At 37.2% G+C, this 14,610-nt stretch overlaps 4 protein-coding genes and 1 pseudogene across 5 annotated transcripts; 4 read left to right on the top strand and 1 right to left on the bottom strand.

Annotated features, from left to right (window-relative positions):
- Positions 1 to 699: 699 nt before the first annotated feature.
- Positions 700 to 3,021, bottom strand: LOC104724573 (DCD domain-containing protein NRP-like). The gene is made up of 5 exons (XM_010443084.3): positions 1,777 to 3,021; positions 1,557 to 1,657; positions 1,368 to 1,451; positions 1,154 to 1,264; positions 700 to 1,047 (listed from the first exon to the last, which is right to left on the bottom strand). Exons 1-5 carry the CDS (start codon positions 2,549 to 2,551, stop codon positions 1,006 to 1,008), a joined length of 1,113 nt encoding a protein of 370 aa, XP_010441386.2. The 5' UTR covers positions 2,552 to 3,021; the 3' UTR covers positions 700 to 1,005.
- Positions 3,022 to 3,438: 417 nt separating this feature from the next.
- LOC147937492 (26S proteasome non-ATPase regulatory subunit 8 homolog A-like) lies at positions 3,439 to 4,944 on the top strand (annotated as a pseudogene). Its single transcript, XR_015569181.1, has 4 exons — positions 3,439 to 3,662; positions 3,856 to 4,098; positions 4,192 to 4,458; positions 4,551 to 4,944. The product of XR_015569181.1 is annotated as a 26S proteasome non-ATPase regulatory subunit 8 homolog A-like (transcript).
- On the top strand, positions 4,551 to 7,444 carry LOC147937491 (protein ABIL4-like). The gene is made up of 9 exons (XM_087470544.1): positions 4,551 to 5,750; positions 5,873 to 5,955; positions 6,046 to 6,196; positions 6,274 to 6,373; positions 6,462 to 6,518; positions 6,609 to 6,651; positions 6,750 to 6,820; positions 6,914 to 7,005; positions 7,100 to 7,444. The coding sequence occupies exons 1-9, from the start codon at positions 5,541 to 5,543 to the stop codon at positions 7,235 to 7,237; spliced, it is 945 nt and encodes a 314-aa protein (XP_087326670.1). The 5' UTR covers positions 4,551 to 5,540; the 3' UTR covers positions 7,238 to 7,444.
- Positions 7,445 to 7,495: 51 nt separating this feature from the next.
- On the top strand, positions 7,496 to 9,237 carry LOC147937490 (E3 ubiquitin-protein ligase SINA-like 7). Its single transcript, XM_087470545.1, has 2 exons — positions 7,496 to 7,953; positions 8,407 to 9,237. Exons 1-2 carry the CDS (start codon positions 7,813 to 7,815, stop codon positions 9,085 to 9,087), a joined length of 822 nt encoding a protein of 273 aa, XP_087326671.1. The 5' UTR covers positions 7,496 to 7,812; the 3' UTR covers positions 9,088 to 9,237.
- An 855-nt stretch (positions 9,238 to 10,092) lies between these two features.
- LOC147937489 (heat shock 70 kDa protein BIP2) lies at positions 10,093 to 13,346 on the top strand. Its single transcript, XM_087470543.1, has 6 exons — positions 10,093 to 10,354; positions 10,692 to 10,959; positions 11,055 to 11,269; positions 11,368 to 11,610; positions 11,815 to 12,532; positions 12,620 to 13,346. The coding sequence occupies exons 1-6, from the start codon at positions 10,300 to 10,302 to the stop codon at positions 13,125 to 13,127; spliced, it is 2,007 nt and encodes a 668-aa protein (XP_087326669.1). The 5' UTR covers positions 10,093 to 10,299; the 3' UTR covers positions 13,128 to 13,346.
- The last annotated feature ends 1,264 nt before the right edge of the window (positions 13,347 to 14,610 follow it).

Below are 14,610 nucleotides of genomic sequence, written 5' to 3'. Positions count from 1 at the left end.
AATTGGTACGACAAAATTGATCTTGGAACAGCAGTGTCTAGTTAGGCAGGAAATAGAGAAAAAAAATGCTATTCTCAATTGTTGTTAAGAAAACAGATCATATAGTATTATCTAAATTGTTCCGCGATCATATGTTTTGCCTCAGTTATTGAGGGAAAGATATGTGGTGACTAGTGACTACTGACTAGTCTAAGATCATGCATGTATATACCAAAACATATGCTATGTAGCCTATGTTTGCCTAGAGTAGTATTTACTGTCAATTTAAGAGAATTTGTAAAAGTCATGGAATGTGGAAAAGAAGAAGAAATAATCTATTTGCACCAAATGTATTTTCTTCAAAAAGTATGTACTTTCTTTAATTTTTTTTCTATTTTTTTTTTTAGCTCATAGGCTAGAGAAGCAAGATTTTACTGGTTGTTAAGGCTTTAGACCATCCATAGTATGTCTCGGTGAGCTCTACCCTTCGCTAGAAGCTCCACTATGAATCAATGAACATGTTATCATAACCAAGAATCACCCACCCTCAGAGAAGAAAAGAAACAAATTAAGATGATCAAGTCTCTCTCACAAACGCTCTCATTTATAATTTCGAATAGTTTAAAATGAAAATTAAGATAGATTAGGGTGAGAAGAAGAGATCAATAATAACAAAAGAAAACGCAAATGGATAATAAGAGCTCATCTCATTTCTCCCTATTTTGTTTGGTTGTACACAATTATTTTATTTATTTAATTTACACAAAACAAAGTGGAGATGTATTCTTCATCCATCATCCCACACAAAAATAGCATATCTTCTAATCTCCCATACATTCTGGTTTCTGGGAAACACTTGTAGTAAAGAAACCGATAAACTAGTAAGACCATACCATTGCTTCAGACAATTATTAATACTCCTCCTTATAATGTAAATATATATAATCGGGTATATTTCTCTCTCTCTTTCTGGATTTGAAGTAACCAACCAACCACTATTTAGTGTTCTTCATTGGTATACTAACTTCAAGGGTTTTGGTCAGCAAAAATGTCCAATAGAGAAAGAACCTGCCAAAACATATATAAAGACTTTGAATGAATGAAAACACAGAAGAAGTGGCAAAGAGCCATAATTGTATATTTGAGTTTTGAAGGAAAAAAAAAAAAAGAGTACCTCAGGGACACTGAGTTCGAGCCGGAACTTAGGACCGTCGTAGTGGTGCAAAATGGGTCGGAAAGAGTCTTCTTCCAGTGGCAAACACACTTTCCTCGTTATGGCCCTAACCTTTATATTTTTAAAAAATAAACCCCAAAATTTTGTTAGAAATCCCTAAAACACATGTAGACAAGAAGAGCTTGTAGAAACGTAGCAGTAGTATGTATAGTACCTGAGCAGGGAAGCGAGATTCGCCTGGACATTTCTTGTCTTCAAAAGCATTCAACTCAATGTTTGTTCCTCCGAAGCTAGCTGCCTGAATTTTTATTTTTAAACCATTCTTCTATAAGTATCCAATTCGTCGGAATGTAAAAAAAAAAAAACAGAAAGAAAAGATTGTGCTGTGCAAAAGGAAAGAAACCTCGTAGATTCCATGAAGTTGGTGAGTGGAGTAGTTGTAAAGAAACAGAGGAAGTCCCGGAGTTATCGCTCTCACCGAGTCCCTGTATCTTGGTGGCAACCCTAAACAAATTTCATCCCCAAAAAATAAATATCAGAAAACACATATCTATTTTATATATATATATATATATATAGAGAGAGAGAGAGAGAGAGAGAGAGTAAAGAGATGAGGTGAATACCGAAAAGCTGGCGTTTGAGATTCTCTTCCATGGTATCGTTGTTGCACACAAAGATGTAACCACCAATGGTTTCGTTTCTTGGCAAAGCCTCTGCTGGAGGAAGAGTCTTAAACCTCTTGTCCAAACCATTATTAATCTTGTCGTCTTCGTTCCTCTGGCTATTGTTCTTCCTGTTCTTCTTCCCACCTTTCTGAACCTGATGATGATGATTAGGATGATGATGATGATCTTCATCGACTCCTTTGTCCTTGTTGTTGTTGCCTTGCTTTATAAGATTTACGTTATACCCGTACTTGTTCATCGACGTGTAAACACCTTTGTTGAAGTCTCCGTTAACGGCGCCTGACGGTGGTGTGTAACCGTTAACGTTGACGTTGACTGACTTGAATTTCCAGGTGTCGTTGAACGGAGAGTTGAATCTGTCGATTGGGTTCAAATCGACGACAGCGGCGGATTTCGATCCCACGGGTCCGAAACCCAAACCCATGTTGTCGTTGTTTGGACCAGAAGATGACTTCCAGCTCCAGTTGGAGTCGGAACCAGTCTTCTTCTTCTGATTCTGGTTCAGATAATAGTCGATCTGGCTTTTGTTGTTGTTGTTCTTGTCGGCGGATGCGGCGATGTCTAAGTTTCGACGCTCTTTGAAGACGGAGTTGGTGCTCCAGATCGAGTCGTTGAGCGACAGGTTCGCTAGATTTGGTGTCTGAACTCTCAGCTGGTCGCTGAACTGCCAAAAAGATTGCTGATTGCTGTTCTTGTTGTTATTATTCTCCATCTTCTTCTTCTTCTTCTCTGTTTGATCTTTAGCAAAAAAAAAAAAAAAAAAAATCTGATTTTTGCGATCTGAGATTATCCAAAGTTGAATGAAAGCTTTACGCGATCTTTTTGGGTGAAGGTTTTTGATGAAGTGTATTTGGAGATCAGGGGTTGGTTTTTTAAGTAGAGGAAATTGGTGAAAATTGGGTGAGAAAAATATATATATATAAAAAAAAAAGAAGAATGAAGAAAAAAGTTGTACGCTTTTAATTGGAGCAACTTTGTCATCCAGTAGAAATTTCCAGGAACGTCACAACTCACACAACCCCCCTTTTTTTTTCTTTTCTTTTTGGCTTTCAAAGGTTGCGTGTGAATCTGACAAAGTGGATTAGTAAAAAGTAAGTTTATTAAATATGGATAATAACTACTATTAAATAGTACAAGGTATACGTAACTCAAAAAAAAAAAAAAAAAACTCCTGTTCTGTCTGATGTTTTTTTCTTTTTTATTTTCTTAATTAATTGCTGCAGAAGAAAGTCGAACGAGTGAGATCGATCACAGCGGCGGCAGGTAGCGAAGACGCGGTCTAGAAGAACACAATTGCGGATTTTGACGTGGCGGACTTTTAGATATGAGATTTTTTTTTTCTGTCAATAATAGTGACAATTATTTATTTTTAAGATATTTTGTTTAGAAAGTAATTATTACTATTATTTATTGGAAAAAGAAAAATAGGGTTGATTTGTCTTAGAGGCTAAGGATTGTGGACCAAACACCAAAAACGCGTTGTTGACGAGAAAGAAGTGAGAGTGAGTGTGTCAGCATCACAAGTTCACGACTTCTCCTGTCTAGTTAACACGTACAAAAAAACCCGGGAAGCTTCTATTGGGCTTTATCATCATTTCAAGCCCCACTCTCTCAGATTAAACAGGCCCATTTACTGCCGAGAAAATCTTCGTCTTCTTCTTTTTCTTCTTCAAGCCAGCCCAGTTTCACAGAGAAATTCATAGAGATAGAGAGAGAGAGAGAGTGAGATGGATCCGGAGGTTTCTCAGCAGTTCGAGAGGTTCAAAGCTGCGTTTACAAGAAAAGATTTCGACTCATGTACTAATCTCTTGTCTCAGCGTAAGGTATTTGTTTCCTTTTTTTTTTTTTTTTTTTAACCCTAATTCAATTATAGATTAAACCGTGGACATAGCAATGTCAAAGGTGTTTAAAAAAAAAAAAATCTTTCAGTGCTACATACACTATGCTCAATTTTTGAAAATACATATCAGTGGGTGGTTTTTGTAATTTTAGTGTTTGTTCATTTCTTTTATTCAGGTTCTTTTGACTAAGTTCACAAGTCTACCACCTTTGTTTGAGAATACTCCTAATGCAGCTCCAGGAATTGACTATTGCTAGACCTAGTAAGCTTATCTTCTTCATTGTGAGGCAATTTTTGGTTAAGTTAAGGGGGGACATTTATGAGTATGCTGTTGTTCGAATAAGTGTTAAAACGGAGGATCAAGACGCGTTCGAGAGAGATTTCTTCCAGTTGAAGCCCTATTATTATGTTGATGCTAGGTGATTTTAAGGATCTCTTGCGCTATCTTCATTATCTTGTATCACCTCTCAATTGGATGTTTGCTAAAGTGTGTTCTTTTGTTCCTGTACCAGGAGCCAGGAGCCGTCTTCCGCCCTCTCAGCAAGAGCATCTAATTCTTGGTCTGAACCTACTGCGACTGCTTGTTCAGAACGGGATTGCTCGGAACTGGAATTACTTTCCTCTGCAACCTTGTAGAATCATTGCATCAAGCATACGGTTGAGCTCGAGCAATCCTTCATGGAAGGTGCCTATAACCGTGTGTTAGAGTGCTAGAACAGACCGCACCTGATGAGACTTTTGTGTAATTTCATGGATCTCTCTTGGCAAAAAACCATTAGGTAAAAAGAAATGCATAGGCTTCATTGATGACCCTTTCTCTTATTTATTTAGCTCATTGCCATGACTCTAAAAATCTCATTGTTATCTGTAGAGACGAAATAGCTGGATGCAGCGGGGGAAAGCATACGGTCATCTCTCAATCAGCGAGGGTCGTAAGACGTCACTCTTCTCTTCTGATCAAGAACTGTTCAACATATATGTAAACGAGGAGCACCCGTAGTGGGAAGTCAAAGACGGGTTAGTTACTTGTGTTCCAAAAAGCTAAAGAAACCGCACCGTGCAAGGAGGTACCCTCTCTGCAACTCATCAACCAAACCCTCAGTTACGCCAGAGAAATCGAGCGTATCGTGTAATCCTAATTCTTTATCCTTCTTCGAATTCGTTTCAATTTGGGTCATATAGCCTTTTTTTGTTTTTACCATGTATGACTCACACTAGTATCTTCCCATACAATTCGTGAAATATAATTTTGCTCTGTTCGTTTTTGTCGTCTGGTCATAATGCAACTTATATGAGTGAGTGTGTTATGTCACATGAATGGTTTCTAGACTCATAAAGGCAACTCCATAAAATGAGTCCGTGATTGAATTTGGATTCTTTAGTGTCCCACTTCTTGTACATAAGTATATATAGTATGTGTATGCATATTCTTTAGATTTTTATTTTTTTTTTTTTAATTTCAAGAAAGGGAAAAGAGTATCAAGATTGTTGAGAAGTTGTTTTCTCTTTAATTAAAACAAAATGTTGAATAATCATGCTTCTTTACTTTCTGCTCCATTAATTTTTCCAACTACAAATCTTCCTTCCGATTTTTCTTTTTGACTTGAGTATTTTATAATTGATGCAATCATTAATTATTAAATTAATTTCATAATAACCATTTTAATAATTGAAAAGTGTGGCCTAAATGCATTTCTCCGGGTCATTATGTTTGATTTGTCGACTGCTTTTTACAATTTTTTTTTTAACTCACCTAGTAATTAATTAAATATATTCTTTTTTTATCCTTTAATGACAATTTAGTTTGATATTATTATTAGTTACAAAAATTTAAAAGAAAATATTAACTTGTTAAGAACGTATGGAATGTATTGAAGAGTCAAGAGAGTGGTATATAGTGTTGTCTCCACTTGGATCTTTCTTACTTACTCCATTATCTTCGCCTTCTTTCTCTCTCTCCCTCATCTCATTAATGGCGAGCTCTACATCTTTAGCGATAGTTCTTCACCAGTCTTCCAATAATGACGAACTCTTCATGAAGCAAACTCTTCAATTCTCAGAAACTCTCAAGGTTTGTTTGATCCTTCTCTCTCTCTTTCTCGCCTCAAACACAGATTGATCAAATAGGATTGTGATTTTTTTGTCTTCATTCAAGATTCATCTTCTCTTCTGTTGTTCTTTTGGTGTTTTAAGGATTTGAAGAATTTACGGAAACAGTTATACTCAGCTGCTGATTATTTCGAAACATCTTACGGCAAAGAAGAACACAAAGAAACGTAACTTTTCTTGTCTTTCTTGATAGTAACGAGAGTATTTTATAAGTCCATGTGTTGTTGAATCTGATGAATGATGAATGATGATGGCAGAGTCATAGAGACGTTGAAAGAGTATGCAGCAAAGGCAGTAGTGAACACAGTGGATCATCTCGGTTCTGTTTCCGACAAATTCAACTCTTTTCTCTCTGATAACTCGACCCATTTCTCCACCACTCATCTTCGTTTGTCTTCTCTTGAACAAGTAAAACACTCAATCTCGAATCTTGAATCCTGAATCTTGAAACTGTCTCACATTCTCTGTGTGTGTTGTTCATGTAGAGGATGAGACTATGCAGAGAGTACATGGGGAAGAGTGGGTCTCATCAGCATTTGCTTCTATTTCAATATCCTCGCCATCATAAGCGTTACTTCTTCCCTCGTATAACCTCTTTTCCCTTCTGACACAATTGACCCGTTCCATCATTATTCGCCATATCTCTCTGATCATCTTTTCTTTTTTATCACAGAACAAGGAAGAGGCACAAGTTTCTCTGCAGGAGATGACTCATGCCGGTTCAAGAGTGGTAGCTAAATCCTTTACTTTTTATATCCGATTGTTCGATTCGTTCATGTTTATATGATATCTGAATTTTCTACTGATCTGCTTTTTAAAGCTGTTCGATCAACAATACTAGAAAACCCCCCAAATACTGCAAGGTAGAAATCTTGATTTTTTTTTTTATCTTCTTAAACTACTATTCTTCTTCTTGTTTCTGGCTTTGTTGTTTGTAATGTGAATGATTTGTAAAATGCAGGAAAGCTAACAAGGCAGGGAGTTTCTCTTTTGCACCCATCGTACACAACAACATCAACAGCAGAACACCAAGTACTAACTACATCAACTAAACTAATGATACTTCTTTACTTGGCTTTTTTGTCAGATTCATTTCAGTCATGTAAGTGTGTGTGAATGTTGCAGGTAAAAGAACAAACTCTCCTATGAGATTCCCTCTCTTACGTTCAGGATCTCTACTGAAACGTTCAAGCTCCCCAAGCCAACCAAAGAAACCGGTATACATAGAGATGCAAAGATTACTTTCTTCAACTTTCAATATCTTTGTTTAGTTATATTTACCCTTTCTGCTACCTTGTGTGTCTTATAAAGCCCTTACCAGAACCACAAAGAGCGATACCTGTGTCGAGAAATACAGAAATAGTGGAGATAAAGCAATCTTCATCGCGTAAAGGGAAGAAGATTCTGATGCTCAAGGCTTTGATGAGCATGAGCAAGTCCAGAAACTAAACCTCTTGTACTTTGGTAAGTACAAAATTAATCTGAAATAAGAGAGTTATGCTCATTGTTCCAATATTGGTTGCAACTACACAAAAACATACGAAAACTAGTTTCTTCACTTTCTTCTACACGAAACTCTCTCTGTCTTTGGCTTAAGAGAGTCAAAATCAATTCTTGTAATTAACTATGATTTTCAATGAAATCAATTTCCACTAATCTCTCTACTGTATTGTTTTTTCTTGTGTAATTTCTTAAATTAATCACTAGATGTCATCACCGTTCCAACAGCCTAAAAGGCTTAATTGGCTAAGCAGCCCAACTACACAATAAGCAGTCCACGATACATGGCCCATGAAAACTAATAATCTACTCGTGAAGTCCGAAAGTCAAGTCCGAAAGAGAAGACGGAGAGTCAAAGAGGTATGAGAATCTTGGAAGAACCAAAACTAACCTGAAGCATCTCAAACGGAAGAGTAAACAACAACCAGGCAAAAAAGATCTTTAGGGCATAACCTTCTCTTCTTTTTAAACCTAAACATCCCATCTTTTTAGGGCATAACCAATCGTTTTAACTTTTAATCGACATGACGTGTTCCTCAGAAGATAGAAATGGTTTGAGAAACATTCAGTCGCAAAAGAGGCAACGACAAGCAGATGTGTTGCTAGATCGTGATGTTCTTGACTGTCCCGTTTGCTACGAGCCACTCGCTATTCCCGTCTATCAGGTTACGCTTTTTGAACATTGCATTATGTATCCACATAGTTAACTATTTTTGTGGTCATTCTTGTAGCCCTAGTTGTTAAGTTGAGATCCTGCTTTTATAAGTTTTTACTTTGGGTTTTGTTTATCTGATCTTTAGTTTTATACAATTGTTTTGCCTTCATTTTTTTTTTGTTACTTATAGATTGATGACAAATTGATATAAATATATAGCTGAAAGAAAACATCAATTTAATAAGTTGACTTAAAGTATATTTTTCTTATTTTTGTAATTGACAGATGGTAATTAAGTTTTTTTTTGTAAGATTTCGTATGTGTTTGGTCATGTTCCGATCAATGGTTGATAACATTTTTGATTTGGTTTTGTTATGTAGAGAGTTGAAAAAATTATTTCTTTTAGTTAAATAGGGTTTGATATGATCAATTTGATTGCAACTCCTTGGTTTTTGAATTTCAGTGTGATATGGGACATGTAGCTTGCCATATTTGCTGGCCCAGACTCAAAAATAAATGTCCTTTATGTGCTTTACCCATTGGTAACAAACGCTGCAGAGCAATGGAGAGTGTTCTTAGATCAGTGACAGTCACTGTCTCATGCCCAAACGCAAAGTTAGGTTGCACCAAGCATGTTCCTTATGGGAGGAGAGTATCAAACCATGAGAAGAAGTATTGCAGATTCTCTCTATGTTCTTGCCCTGAAATCAGCGAATGCAATTACACTGGCTCATACAGTGATGGCCTATTTGGTCACTATATGATATCCCACCCGTTAAAACCCGGTTGTTTCTTCAGTTTTGGTGCTCCGAGACATGTGCGGATGCCCATAAACGATAAGATTTTCGTTCTTATGACGATTGAAAAGAAAGTTTTCTTTGTGCTGCAATGTTTTAGAGAGCCAAAAGGTGTTTATGTGGCTGTAAATTGTATTGCACCATTGGCTCCAGAAGTGGAGAAGTTCTCATATCGAATCTCCTACTCTTTTCAAGGACGCATCTATAGTCACTACGAAACGCCGGAGATGAAGAGGATTCAAAAAGTTAGTTTTCAAACCCCTCAAGATAAAGATTGCATGTTTGTTTCTAACAGTTTATTGCGTGGTCAAGTGTTAGAGATGAAGCTTTGTATATCGAAAAGCTAAATGAAAAACGGTTCTATGGTTAGGTCTTGTATGGGATCATTAAAAGATGTCTTTAGTCTCTCTCTTTTGTATGTTCTTTTGATTTTTGTTTCTTGTTTATGTATGTCACTGTTTTTTTTGTTAATATATACAATGATGTTGCTTCTTTGAGTCTTATTTCTTTGTTAGCTTAAGAATAAAGTATAAGAACATATATATGACCAAAATAAAAGAATGGCCGGCCACTCGAGAACCCACTAAAAACTTGTACATCTGACATAAGAGAGTAACATGCTCATATTATTCTAATTTTTGTTCAGTTCATAAAATTTTTACCAAAATAACATCACTTGTCATCGTTGGTTCAGTTTCTTAGATGCTTGGGTAGCAAATGTTATTTGAATTGGGGTTGCAATTCCATAGAAACAAACACACTAAAAATCATGTCACTTTACTTTCTTCACATTTTTCTAATAGGTTTGACTTTTTAGACTCAGAGTCAGATCAGTTCTTGTAATGAAATCATTTTTTTTTTATTATCTAAAAATCCAACCAATAATTTATCCTTTTGTATCTTAATGATATTCGTTTTTATTATCTACAAATTTTACCAATAATTTTTGTTTTTCCTTCTTGTGTAGCCTTTATAGGTCTCATGTTTGTTGTTTTTGAATTTTTTCTTTTTCTTATTTTGGTATACAAGCAGCTCTCAATTTTTTTTGATGGTAACCTACATCCAAAAATAAAAAAAGTATGATAAATTAATATAATGAGTGGAAAAAAAAAGTTCAATACATAATGCAATTAATTATCTCTCAATTGTGAATTAGTGAATTTTGTTGTTAGTAAATAATTAAATAGAAGAGGCTGGCTGGGCCCATTAAAATAAAAAAGGAAGAAGCCCTCAAGCCCATTGTCTAGAATAAAGAAGAAGAAACGAAGTAACCAACGGCCACGATTACTCCAACACAAGACCAAATCTGATTGGCTGACATTATAGATCGTCGCAAGATGATTGGTCCACGTAATCTCCGATGACATGAGTTATAATTTCTTCGTCTTGCCATAATAAGCGACTACTTCGGCCACTACTGGACCCTATTTAAAGGCATTCCCAACTTCTTCTATACAAAGCTTAAATCAGAGAAAAAGGAAAAGCTCTGTTCAAAACTCAGTTTATACGATCGAAACAAGGAGAGGGAGAGAGAGAGATCAAGCGCTAAAGTTTTCGATATGGCTCGCTCGTTCGGAGCAAACGGCACTGGTGTGCTGGCGATCATCTTCTTCGGTGAGTGATTTCTGATCTTATAATTGTCTTCTTCTTCTTCGATTTAGATCTCTTTAGTCTATGTAATTCGTAAAATCTCCTCTGCATTGTTCCGTGATCGTATTACTGGATTTGATTGTGCTTGTTTTATAATGTTGAATTGCGATCTTTAAGGTTAGATCTCGTTTACAGAGATAGTTTAAGATGTTTCCTTAGAGATTCGTTTCGTGGATGATGAGATTAGTTTGTGGTTTGTTAGTAGTTAATCTTTGTGAAATTGGAATTGGGAGAGATTACTGTTTTGATTTTGTTGGTGTATTGAGCGGTTGGAGTGTTTTTTATTTTTTTTACGTTTCAGGATGTTTATTTGCGTTTTCCACTGCAAAAGAAGAGGCCACCAAGTTGGGATCAGTTATAGGGATTGATCTTGGTACCACTTACTCATGTGTTGGTGTTTACAAAAATGGTCACGTTGAAATTATTGCTAACGACCAAGGAAACCGTATTACACCTTCCTGGGTTGGTTTCACTGACTCTGAGAGGCTCATTGGTGAGGCTGCTAAGAATCAGGCGGCTGTTAATCCTGAGAGGACTATCTTCGACGTCAAGAGATTGATCGGCCGAAAGTAAATACATGAGACCTCTTTCTCTTGCGTGGTTTATGTATGTTTCACTTGCATGAGATATTGATTTTTTTTTTTTTTTTTTTTATTTATGGCAGATTTGAGGACAAGGAGGTCCAAAAGGACAGGAAACTTGTACCTTACCAGATTGTGAACAAGGACGGTAAGCCTTACATTCAAGTCAAGATCAAGGATGGTGAGACTAAGGTTTTCAGTCCTGAGGAGATCAGTGCTATGATTCTGACTAAGATGAAGGAGACAGCCGAAGCATACCTTGGAAAGAAAATCAAGGACGCTGTTGTTACCGTTCCAGGTTAGTTTGTTGTTAATTCGGCTTCATTATATGTACTGGAGACATATACTTATCTGGATTGGTGATTGATTGTTCATTTGGTGTTGAAATATGCGCAGCTTACTTCAACGATGCCCAAAGGCAAGCTACCAAGGATGCTGGTGTTATTGCTGGGCTCAATGTTGCTAGAATCATCAATGAGCCTACTGCTGCTGCTATTGCCTATGGTCTGGATAAAAAGGGTGGTGAGAAGAACATCCTTGTCTTTGATCTTGGTGGTGGTACCTTTGATGTCAGTGTATTGACCATTGATAATGGAGTGTTCGAGGTTCTCTCCACGAATGGTGACACTCACTTGGGAGGTAATATACTTGTGACCACGAATGATTCGTTTTTAATTACATTTTGTTTGATAACGGAGGAGTGTTGTGCAATTGGAATCGCCCAAATATTCTAAACAAAACATAATCAATGACTTGTGTCAAAGTATAGACAGAGTGTCAGACATTGAGGGATTGCTTGAGTGTGATGTTGGTGCTGACCTTTTGTTGTTACGATCTGCGCAGGTGAGGACTTTGACCACAGGATCATGGAGTACTTCATCAAGTTGATCAAGAAGAAGCACCAGAAGGACATCAGCAAGGACAACAAGGCTCTTGGTAAGCTCCGAAGGGAATGTGAGAGGGCAAAGAGAGCTCTTAGTAGCCAGCACCAAGTCCGTGTAGAGATTGAGTCACTCTTTGATGGTGTTGATTTCTCTGAGCCACTCACCAGAGCTCGTTTCGAGGAGCTGAACAATGACTTGTTCAGGAAGACCATGGGACCAGTGAAGAAGGCCATGGATGATGCTGGTCTACAGAAGAGCCAGATCGATGAGATCGTCCTTGTCGGTGGAAGCACCAGGATCCCAAAGGTTCAGCAATTATTGAAGGACTTCTTTGAAGGTAAAGAGCCAAACAAGGGTGTGAACCCAGATGAGGCTGTTGCTTATGGTGCTGCTGTTCAGGGTGGTATTTTGAGTGGAGAAGGCGGTGATGAGACCAAAGATATTCTTCTTCTTGATGTGGCACCACTCACTTTGGGTATTGAGACTGTAGGAGGAGTGATGACAAAGCTGATCCCGAGAAACACGGTTATTCCAACCAAGAAATCTCAAGTTTTCACAACGTACCAAGACCAGCAGACAACTGTCTCAATTCAGGTCTTTGAAGGTGAAAGAAGTCTCACCAAGGACTGCAGGCTGCTCGGGAAATTCGACCTCAACGGAATCCCACCGGCCCCAAGGTTTGCTCTCTCTTCTTTTAACCTTATGTAACTGTAAGATCAGTCTCATTTGAACTTCAAAATAATCATCATTCTTCTTTTTGACAGAGGAACCCCTCAAATCGAGGTCACATTCGAAGTGGACGCCAATGGTATCCTGAACGTGAAAGCAGAGGACAAGGCGAGTGGTAAATCAGAGAAGATTACAATCACAAACGAGAAGGGTCGTCTGAGCCAAGAAGAGATTGACCGGATGGTGAAGGAGGCAGAGGAGTTTGCAGAGGAAGACAAGAAGGTGAAGGAGAGGATCGACGCCAGGAATGCGTTGGAGACGTACGTGTACAACATGAAAAACCAAGTGAACGACAAGGACAAGCTTGCAGACAAATTGGAAGGGGATGAGAAGGAGAAGATCGAAGCAGCAACCAAAGAGGCCTTGGAATGGCTCGACGAGAACCAAAACTCAGAGAAAGAAGAGTACGATGAGAAGCTCAAGGAGGTAGAAGCAGTGTGTAACCCAATCATCACGGCAGTATACCAGAGATCAGGCGGAGCACCAGGTGCAGGAGGAGAATCAACGACTGAGGAGGAAGATGAGTCTCATGATGAACTCTAGATGTCTTTTTTTTATCATTGATTTGTTAAAACCATTAGAGACAAGTTTTGAGTATGAAAGAAAAAAAGTCGTTTTTTGTTTTTGTTTTTTTGTATGTTTTTGGTTTTTCATTTTAGGAAAGGGGGGTGATTAAGTAGCGTCCCTTCTTTAGTCTCCCCGGACGTTCTCTTTATGTTCCCTTTACTTCTTCATAACAAATACTTTTTAACCCATCCAAAATCAGATACATTGTTACCGATCAGTGGTGAGAAGACTCTTAGCAATGGCTGACCAATCTTCAGACACATTTGAGCCATTATTCCAAGCCAACATACGGTCGCCTGTAGATGGATGGCTATGCATGGCAAGCCAAGTACAAAAGGATTGTTTTGGTGTCGAGGGAGCGAACCAAACTCTTTTGTGCCAAGCTCTCTAACTATTTTAAATTTTATGCAATCACTAGAATCTTAATTCTACATTAATCACAGTCAAATAACAGAGTATCAAAAGTCGTCAAATATTTCAATTGATCACATAATAAACACATCAGAAGAATTTGCAAAATACCTCCGTTCATTTCAGCGGTGAAGTCTTCATGAACGGTTTTTTAGATGAATGATGAAAGCTTAACTTTTAAGGTCGGAATATCAATTTCTCTCTTTTCGCCTACAATCTTTTTGTTTTTTTTTTTTTAATTAATGTTAAATTATATTCAAAAAAAAAATAAACCTTTTACAAAGATTGTGTTGAAAAAACTTTAGAACAGGTTTTAAAATCTCATTCAATAGAATTTGGTTGCAAACCAGACTTGAATGATAGTGTCCTTGCCTCCGTTAATCGTACTGAGTCGGTTGCATATAATCTTGTCTATGAGCTTGATCAGTTGTTCCGCCGTCGAGAGGGGTTCACCGTGTCGTCTCCCATTTCTTTTTCTCCAAAGTGAATAGATGGTGGTTTGAAGAGCATATCCCAGAATAAATATGTGCGTTTTGTCGAGAGCATTACCAGCAAGAAGAGCAAAAACATCGTTGAAATGGTTTGTGTGCTTGTCCCTTAAAAGCTTTTTGGTTAAACCTTCCCACACAAACTGCAAATATGAACACTGAAAGAAGAGATGTTTTTGTTAGTGTTAGTCTTTTCGAAAATCCTTTATGATAGACTAAAGGCTTGTATTTATAGGTGCAGAGAGCAGAGAGGACAAAACTCCACGTTAAAGGTTTCTTTCGGAATAATCTCAATCGTCCATCAACGCAACGAAGACATGTAATACAAGTGGAAGCATAAGAGCCAAACACATTATGTAATCGTGATATACCATCATGTATGCTCATGTTTATACAATACTAGTTTTTGTATGCACGGAATTATTATTTGTGAAATTTAATATAATAGAAGTTTTAGTAATCCTTTAAATAAAATTTAGTTGTATATTATCAATTGATTTTAAGTAATTTTAACAATATAATATGGTAGTATAATATCAATTTAGATGTTAATAGGAAAA

This window comes from Camelina sativa, chromosome 10 (genome assembly GCF_030686135.1).
Source record: "Camelina sativa cultivar CO46 ecotype springtype chromosome 10, ASM3068613v1".
Lineage (NCBI taxonomy): Eukaryota > Viridiplantae > Streptophyta > Magnoliopsida > Brassicales > Brassicaceae > Camelina > Camelina sativa.
Note: the sequence above shows the minus strand (reverse complement) of the source record. Positions and strands in the feature narration are given on the sequence as shown.

Bases quoted from the DNA above. Each gene is read 5' to 3' on its own strand.
- LOC104724573 (XM_010443084.3), bottom strand. From the start codon at position 2,551: ATGGAGAATAATAACAACAAGAACAGCAATCAGCAATCTTTTTGGCAG. The intron at 1,265-1,367 runs GTACTATACATA...AAAAATATAAAG, and splicing joins AATCTCGCTTCCCTGCTCAG to GTTAGGGCCATAACGAGGAA. The intron at 1,048-1,153 runs GTACTCTTTTTT...ATGTTTTGGCAG, and splicing joins TCGAACTCAGTGTCCCTGAG to GTTCTTTCTCTATTGGACAT.
- LOC147937490 (XM_087470545.1), top strand. From the start codon at position 7,813: ATGACGTGTTCCTCAGAAGATAGAAATGGTTTGAGAAACATTCAGTCG. The intron at 7,954-8,406 runs GTTACGCTTTTT...TTTGAATTTCAG, and splicing joins TCGCTATTCCCGTCTATCAG to TGTGATATGGGACATGTAGC.
- LOC147937489 (XM_087470543.1), top strand. From the start codon at position 10,300: ATGGCTCGCTCGTTCGGAGCAAACGGCACTGGTGTGCTGGCGATCATC. The intron at 10,960-11,054 runs GTAAATACATGA...TATTTATGGCAG, and splicing joins AAGAGATTGATCGGCCGAAA to ATTTGAGGACAAGGAGGTCC. The intron at 11,270-11,367 runs GTTAGTTTGTTG...AAATATGCGCAG, and splicing joins CGCTGTTGTTACCGTTCCAG to CTTACTTCAACGATGCCCAA.
- LOC147937491 (XM_087470544.1), top strand. From the start codon at position 5,541: ATGGAATGTATTGAAGAGTCAAGAGAGTGGTATATAGTGTTGTCTCCA. The intron at 6,374-6,461 runs GTATAACCTCTT...TTTTTATCACAG, and splicing joins TAAGCGTTACTTCTTCCCTC to AACAAGGAAGAGGCACAAGT. The intron at 6,652-6,749 runs GTAGAAATCTTG...TGTAAAATGCAG, and splicing joins AACCCCCCAAATACTGCAAG to GAAAGCTAACAAGGCAGGGA.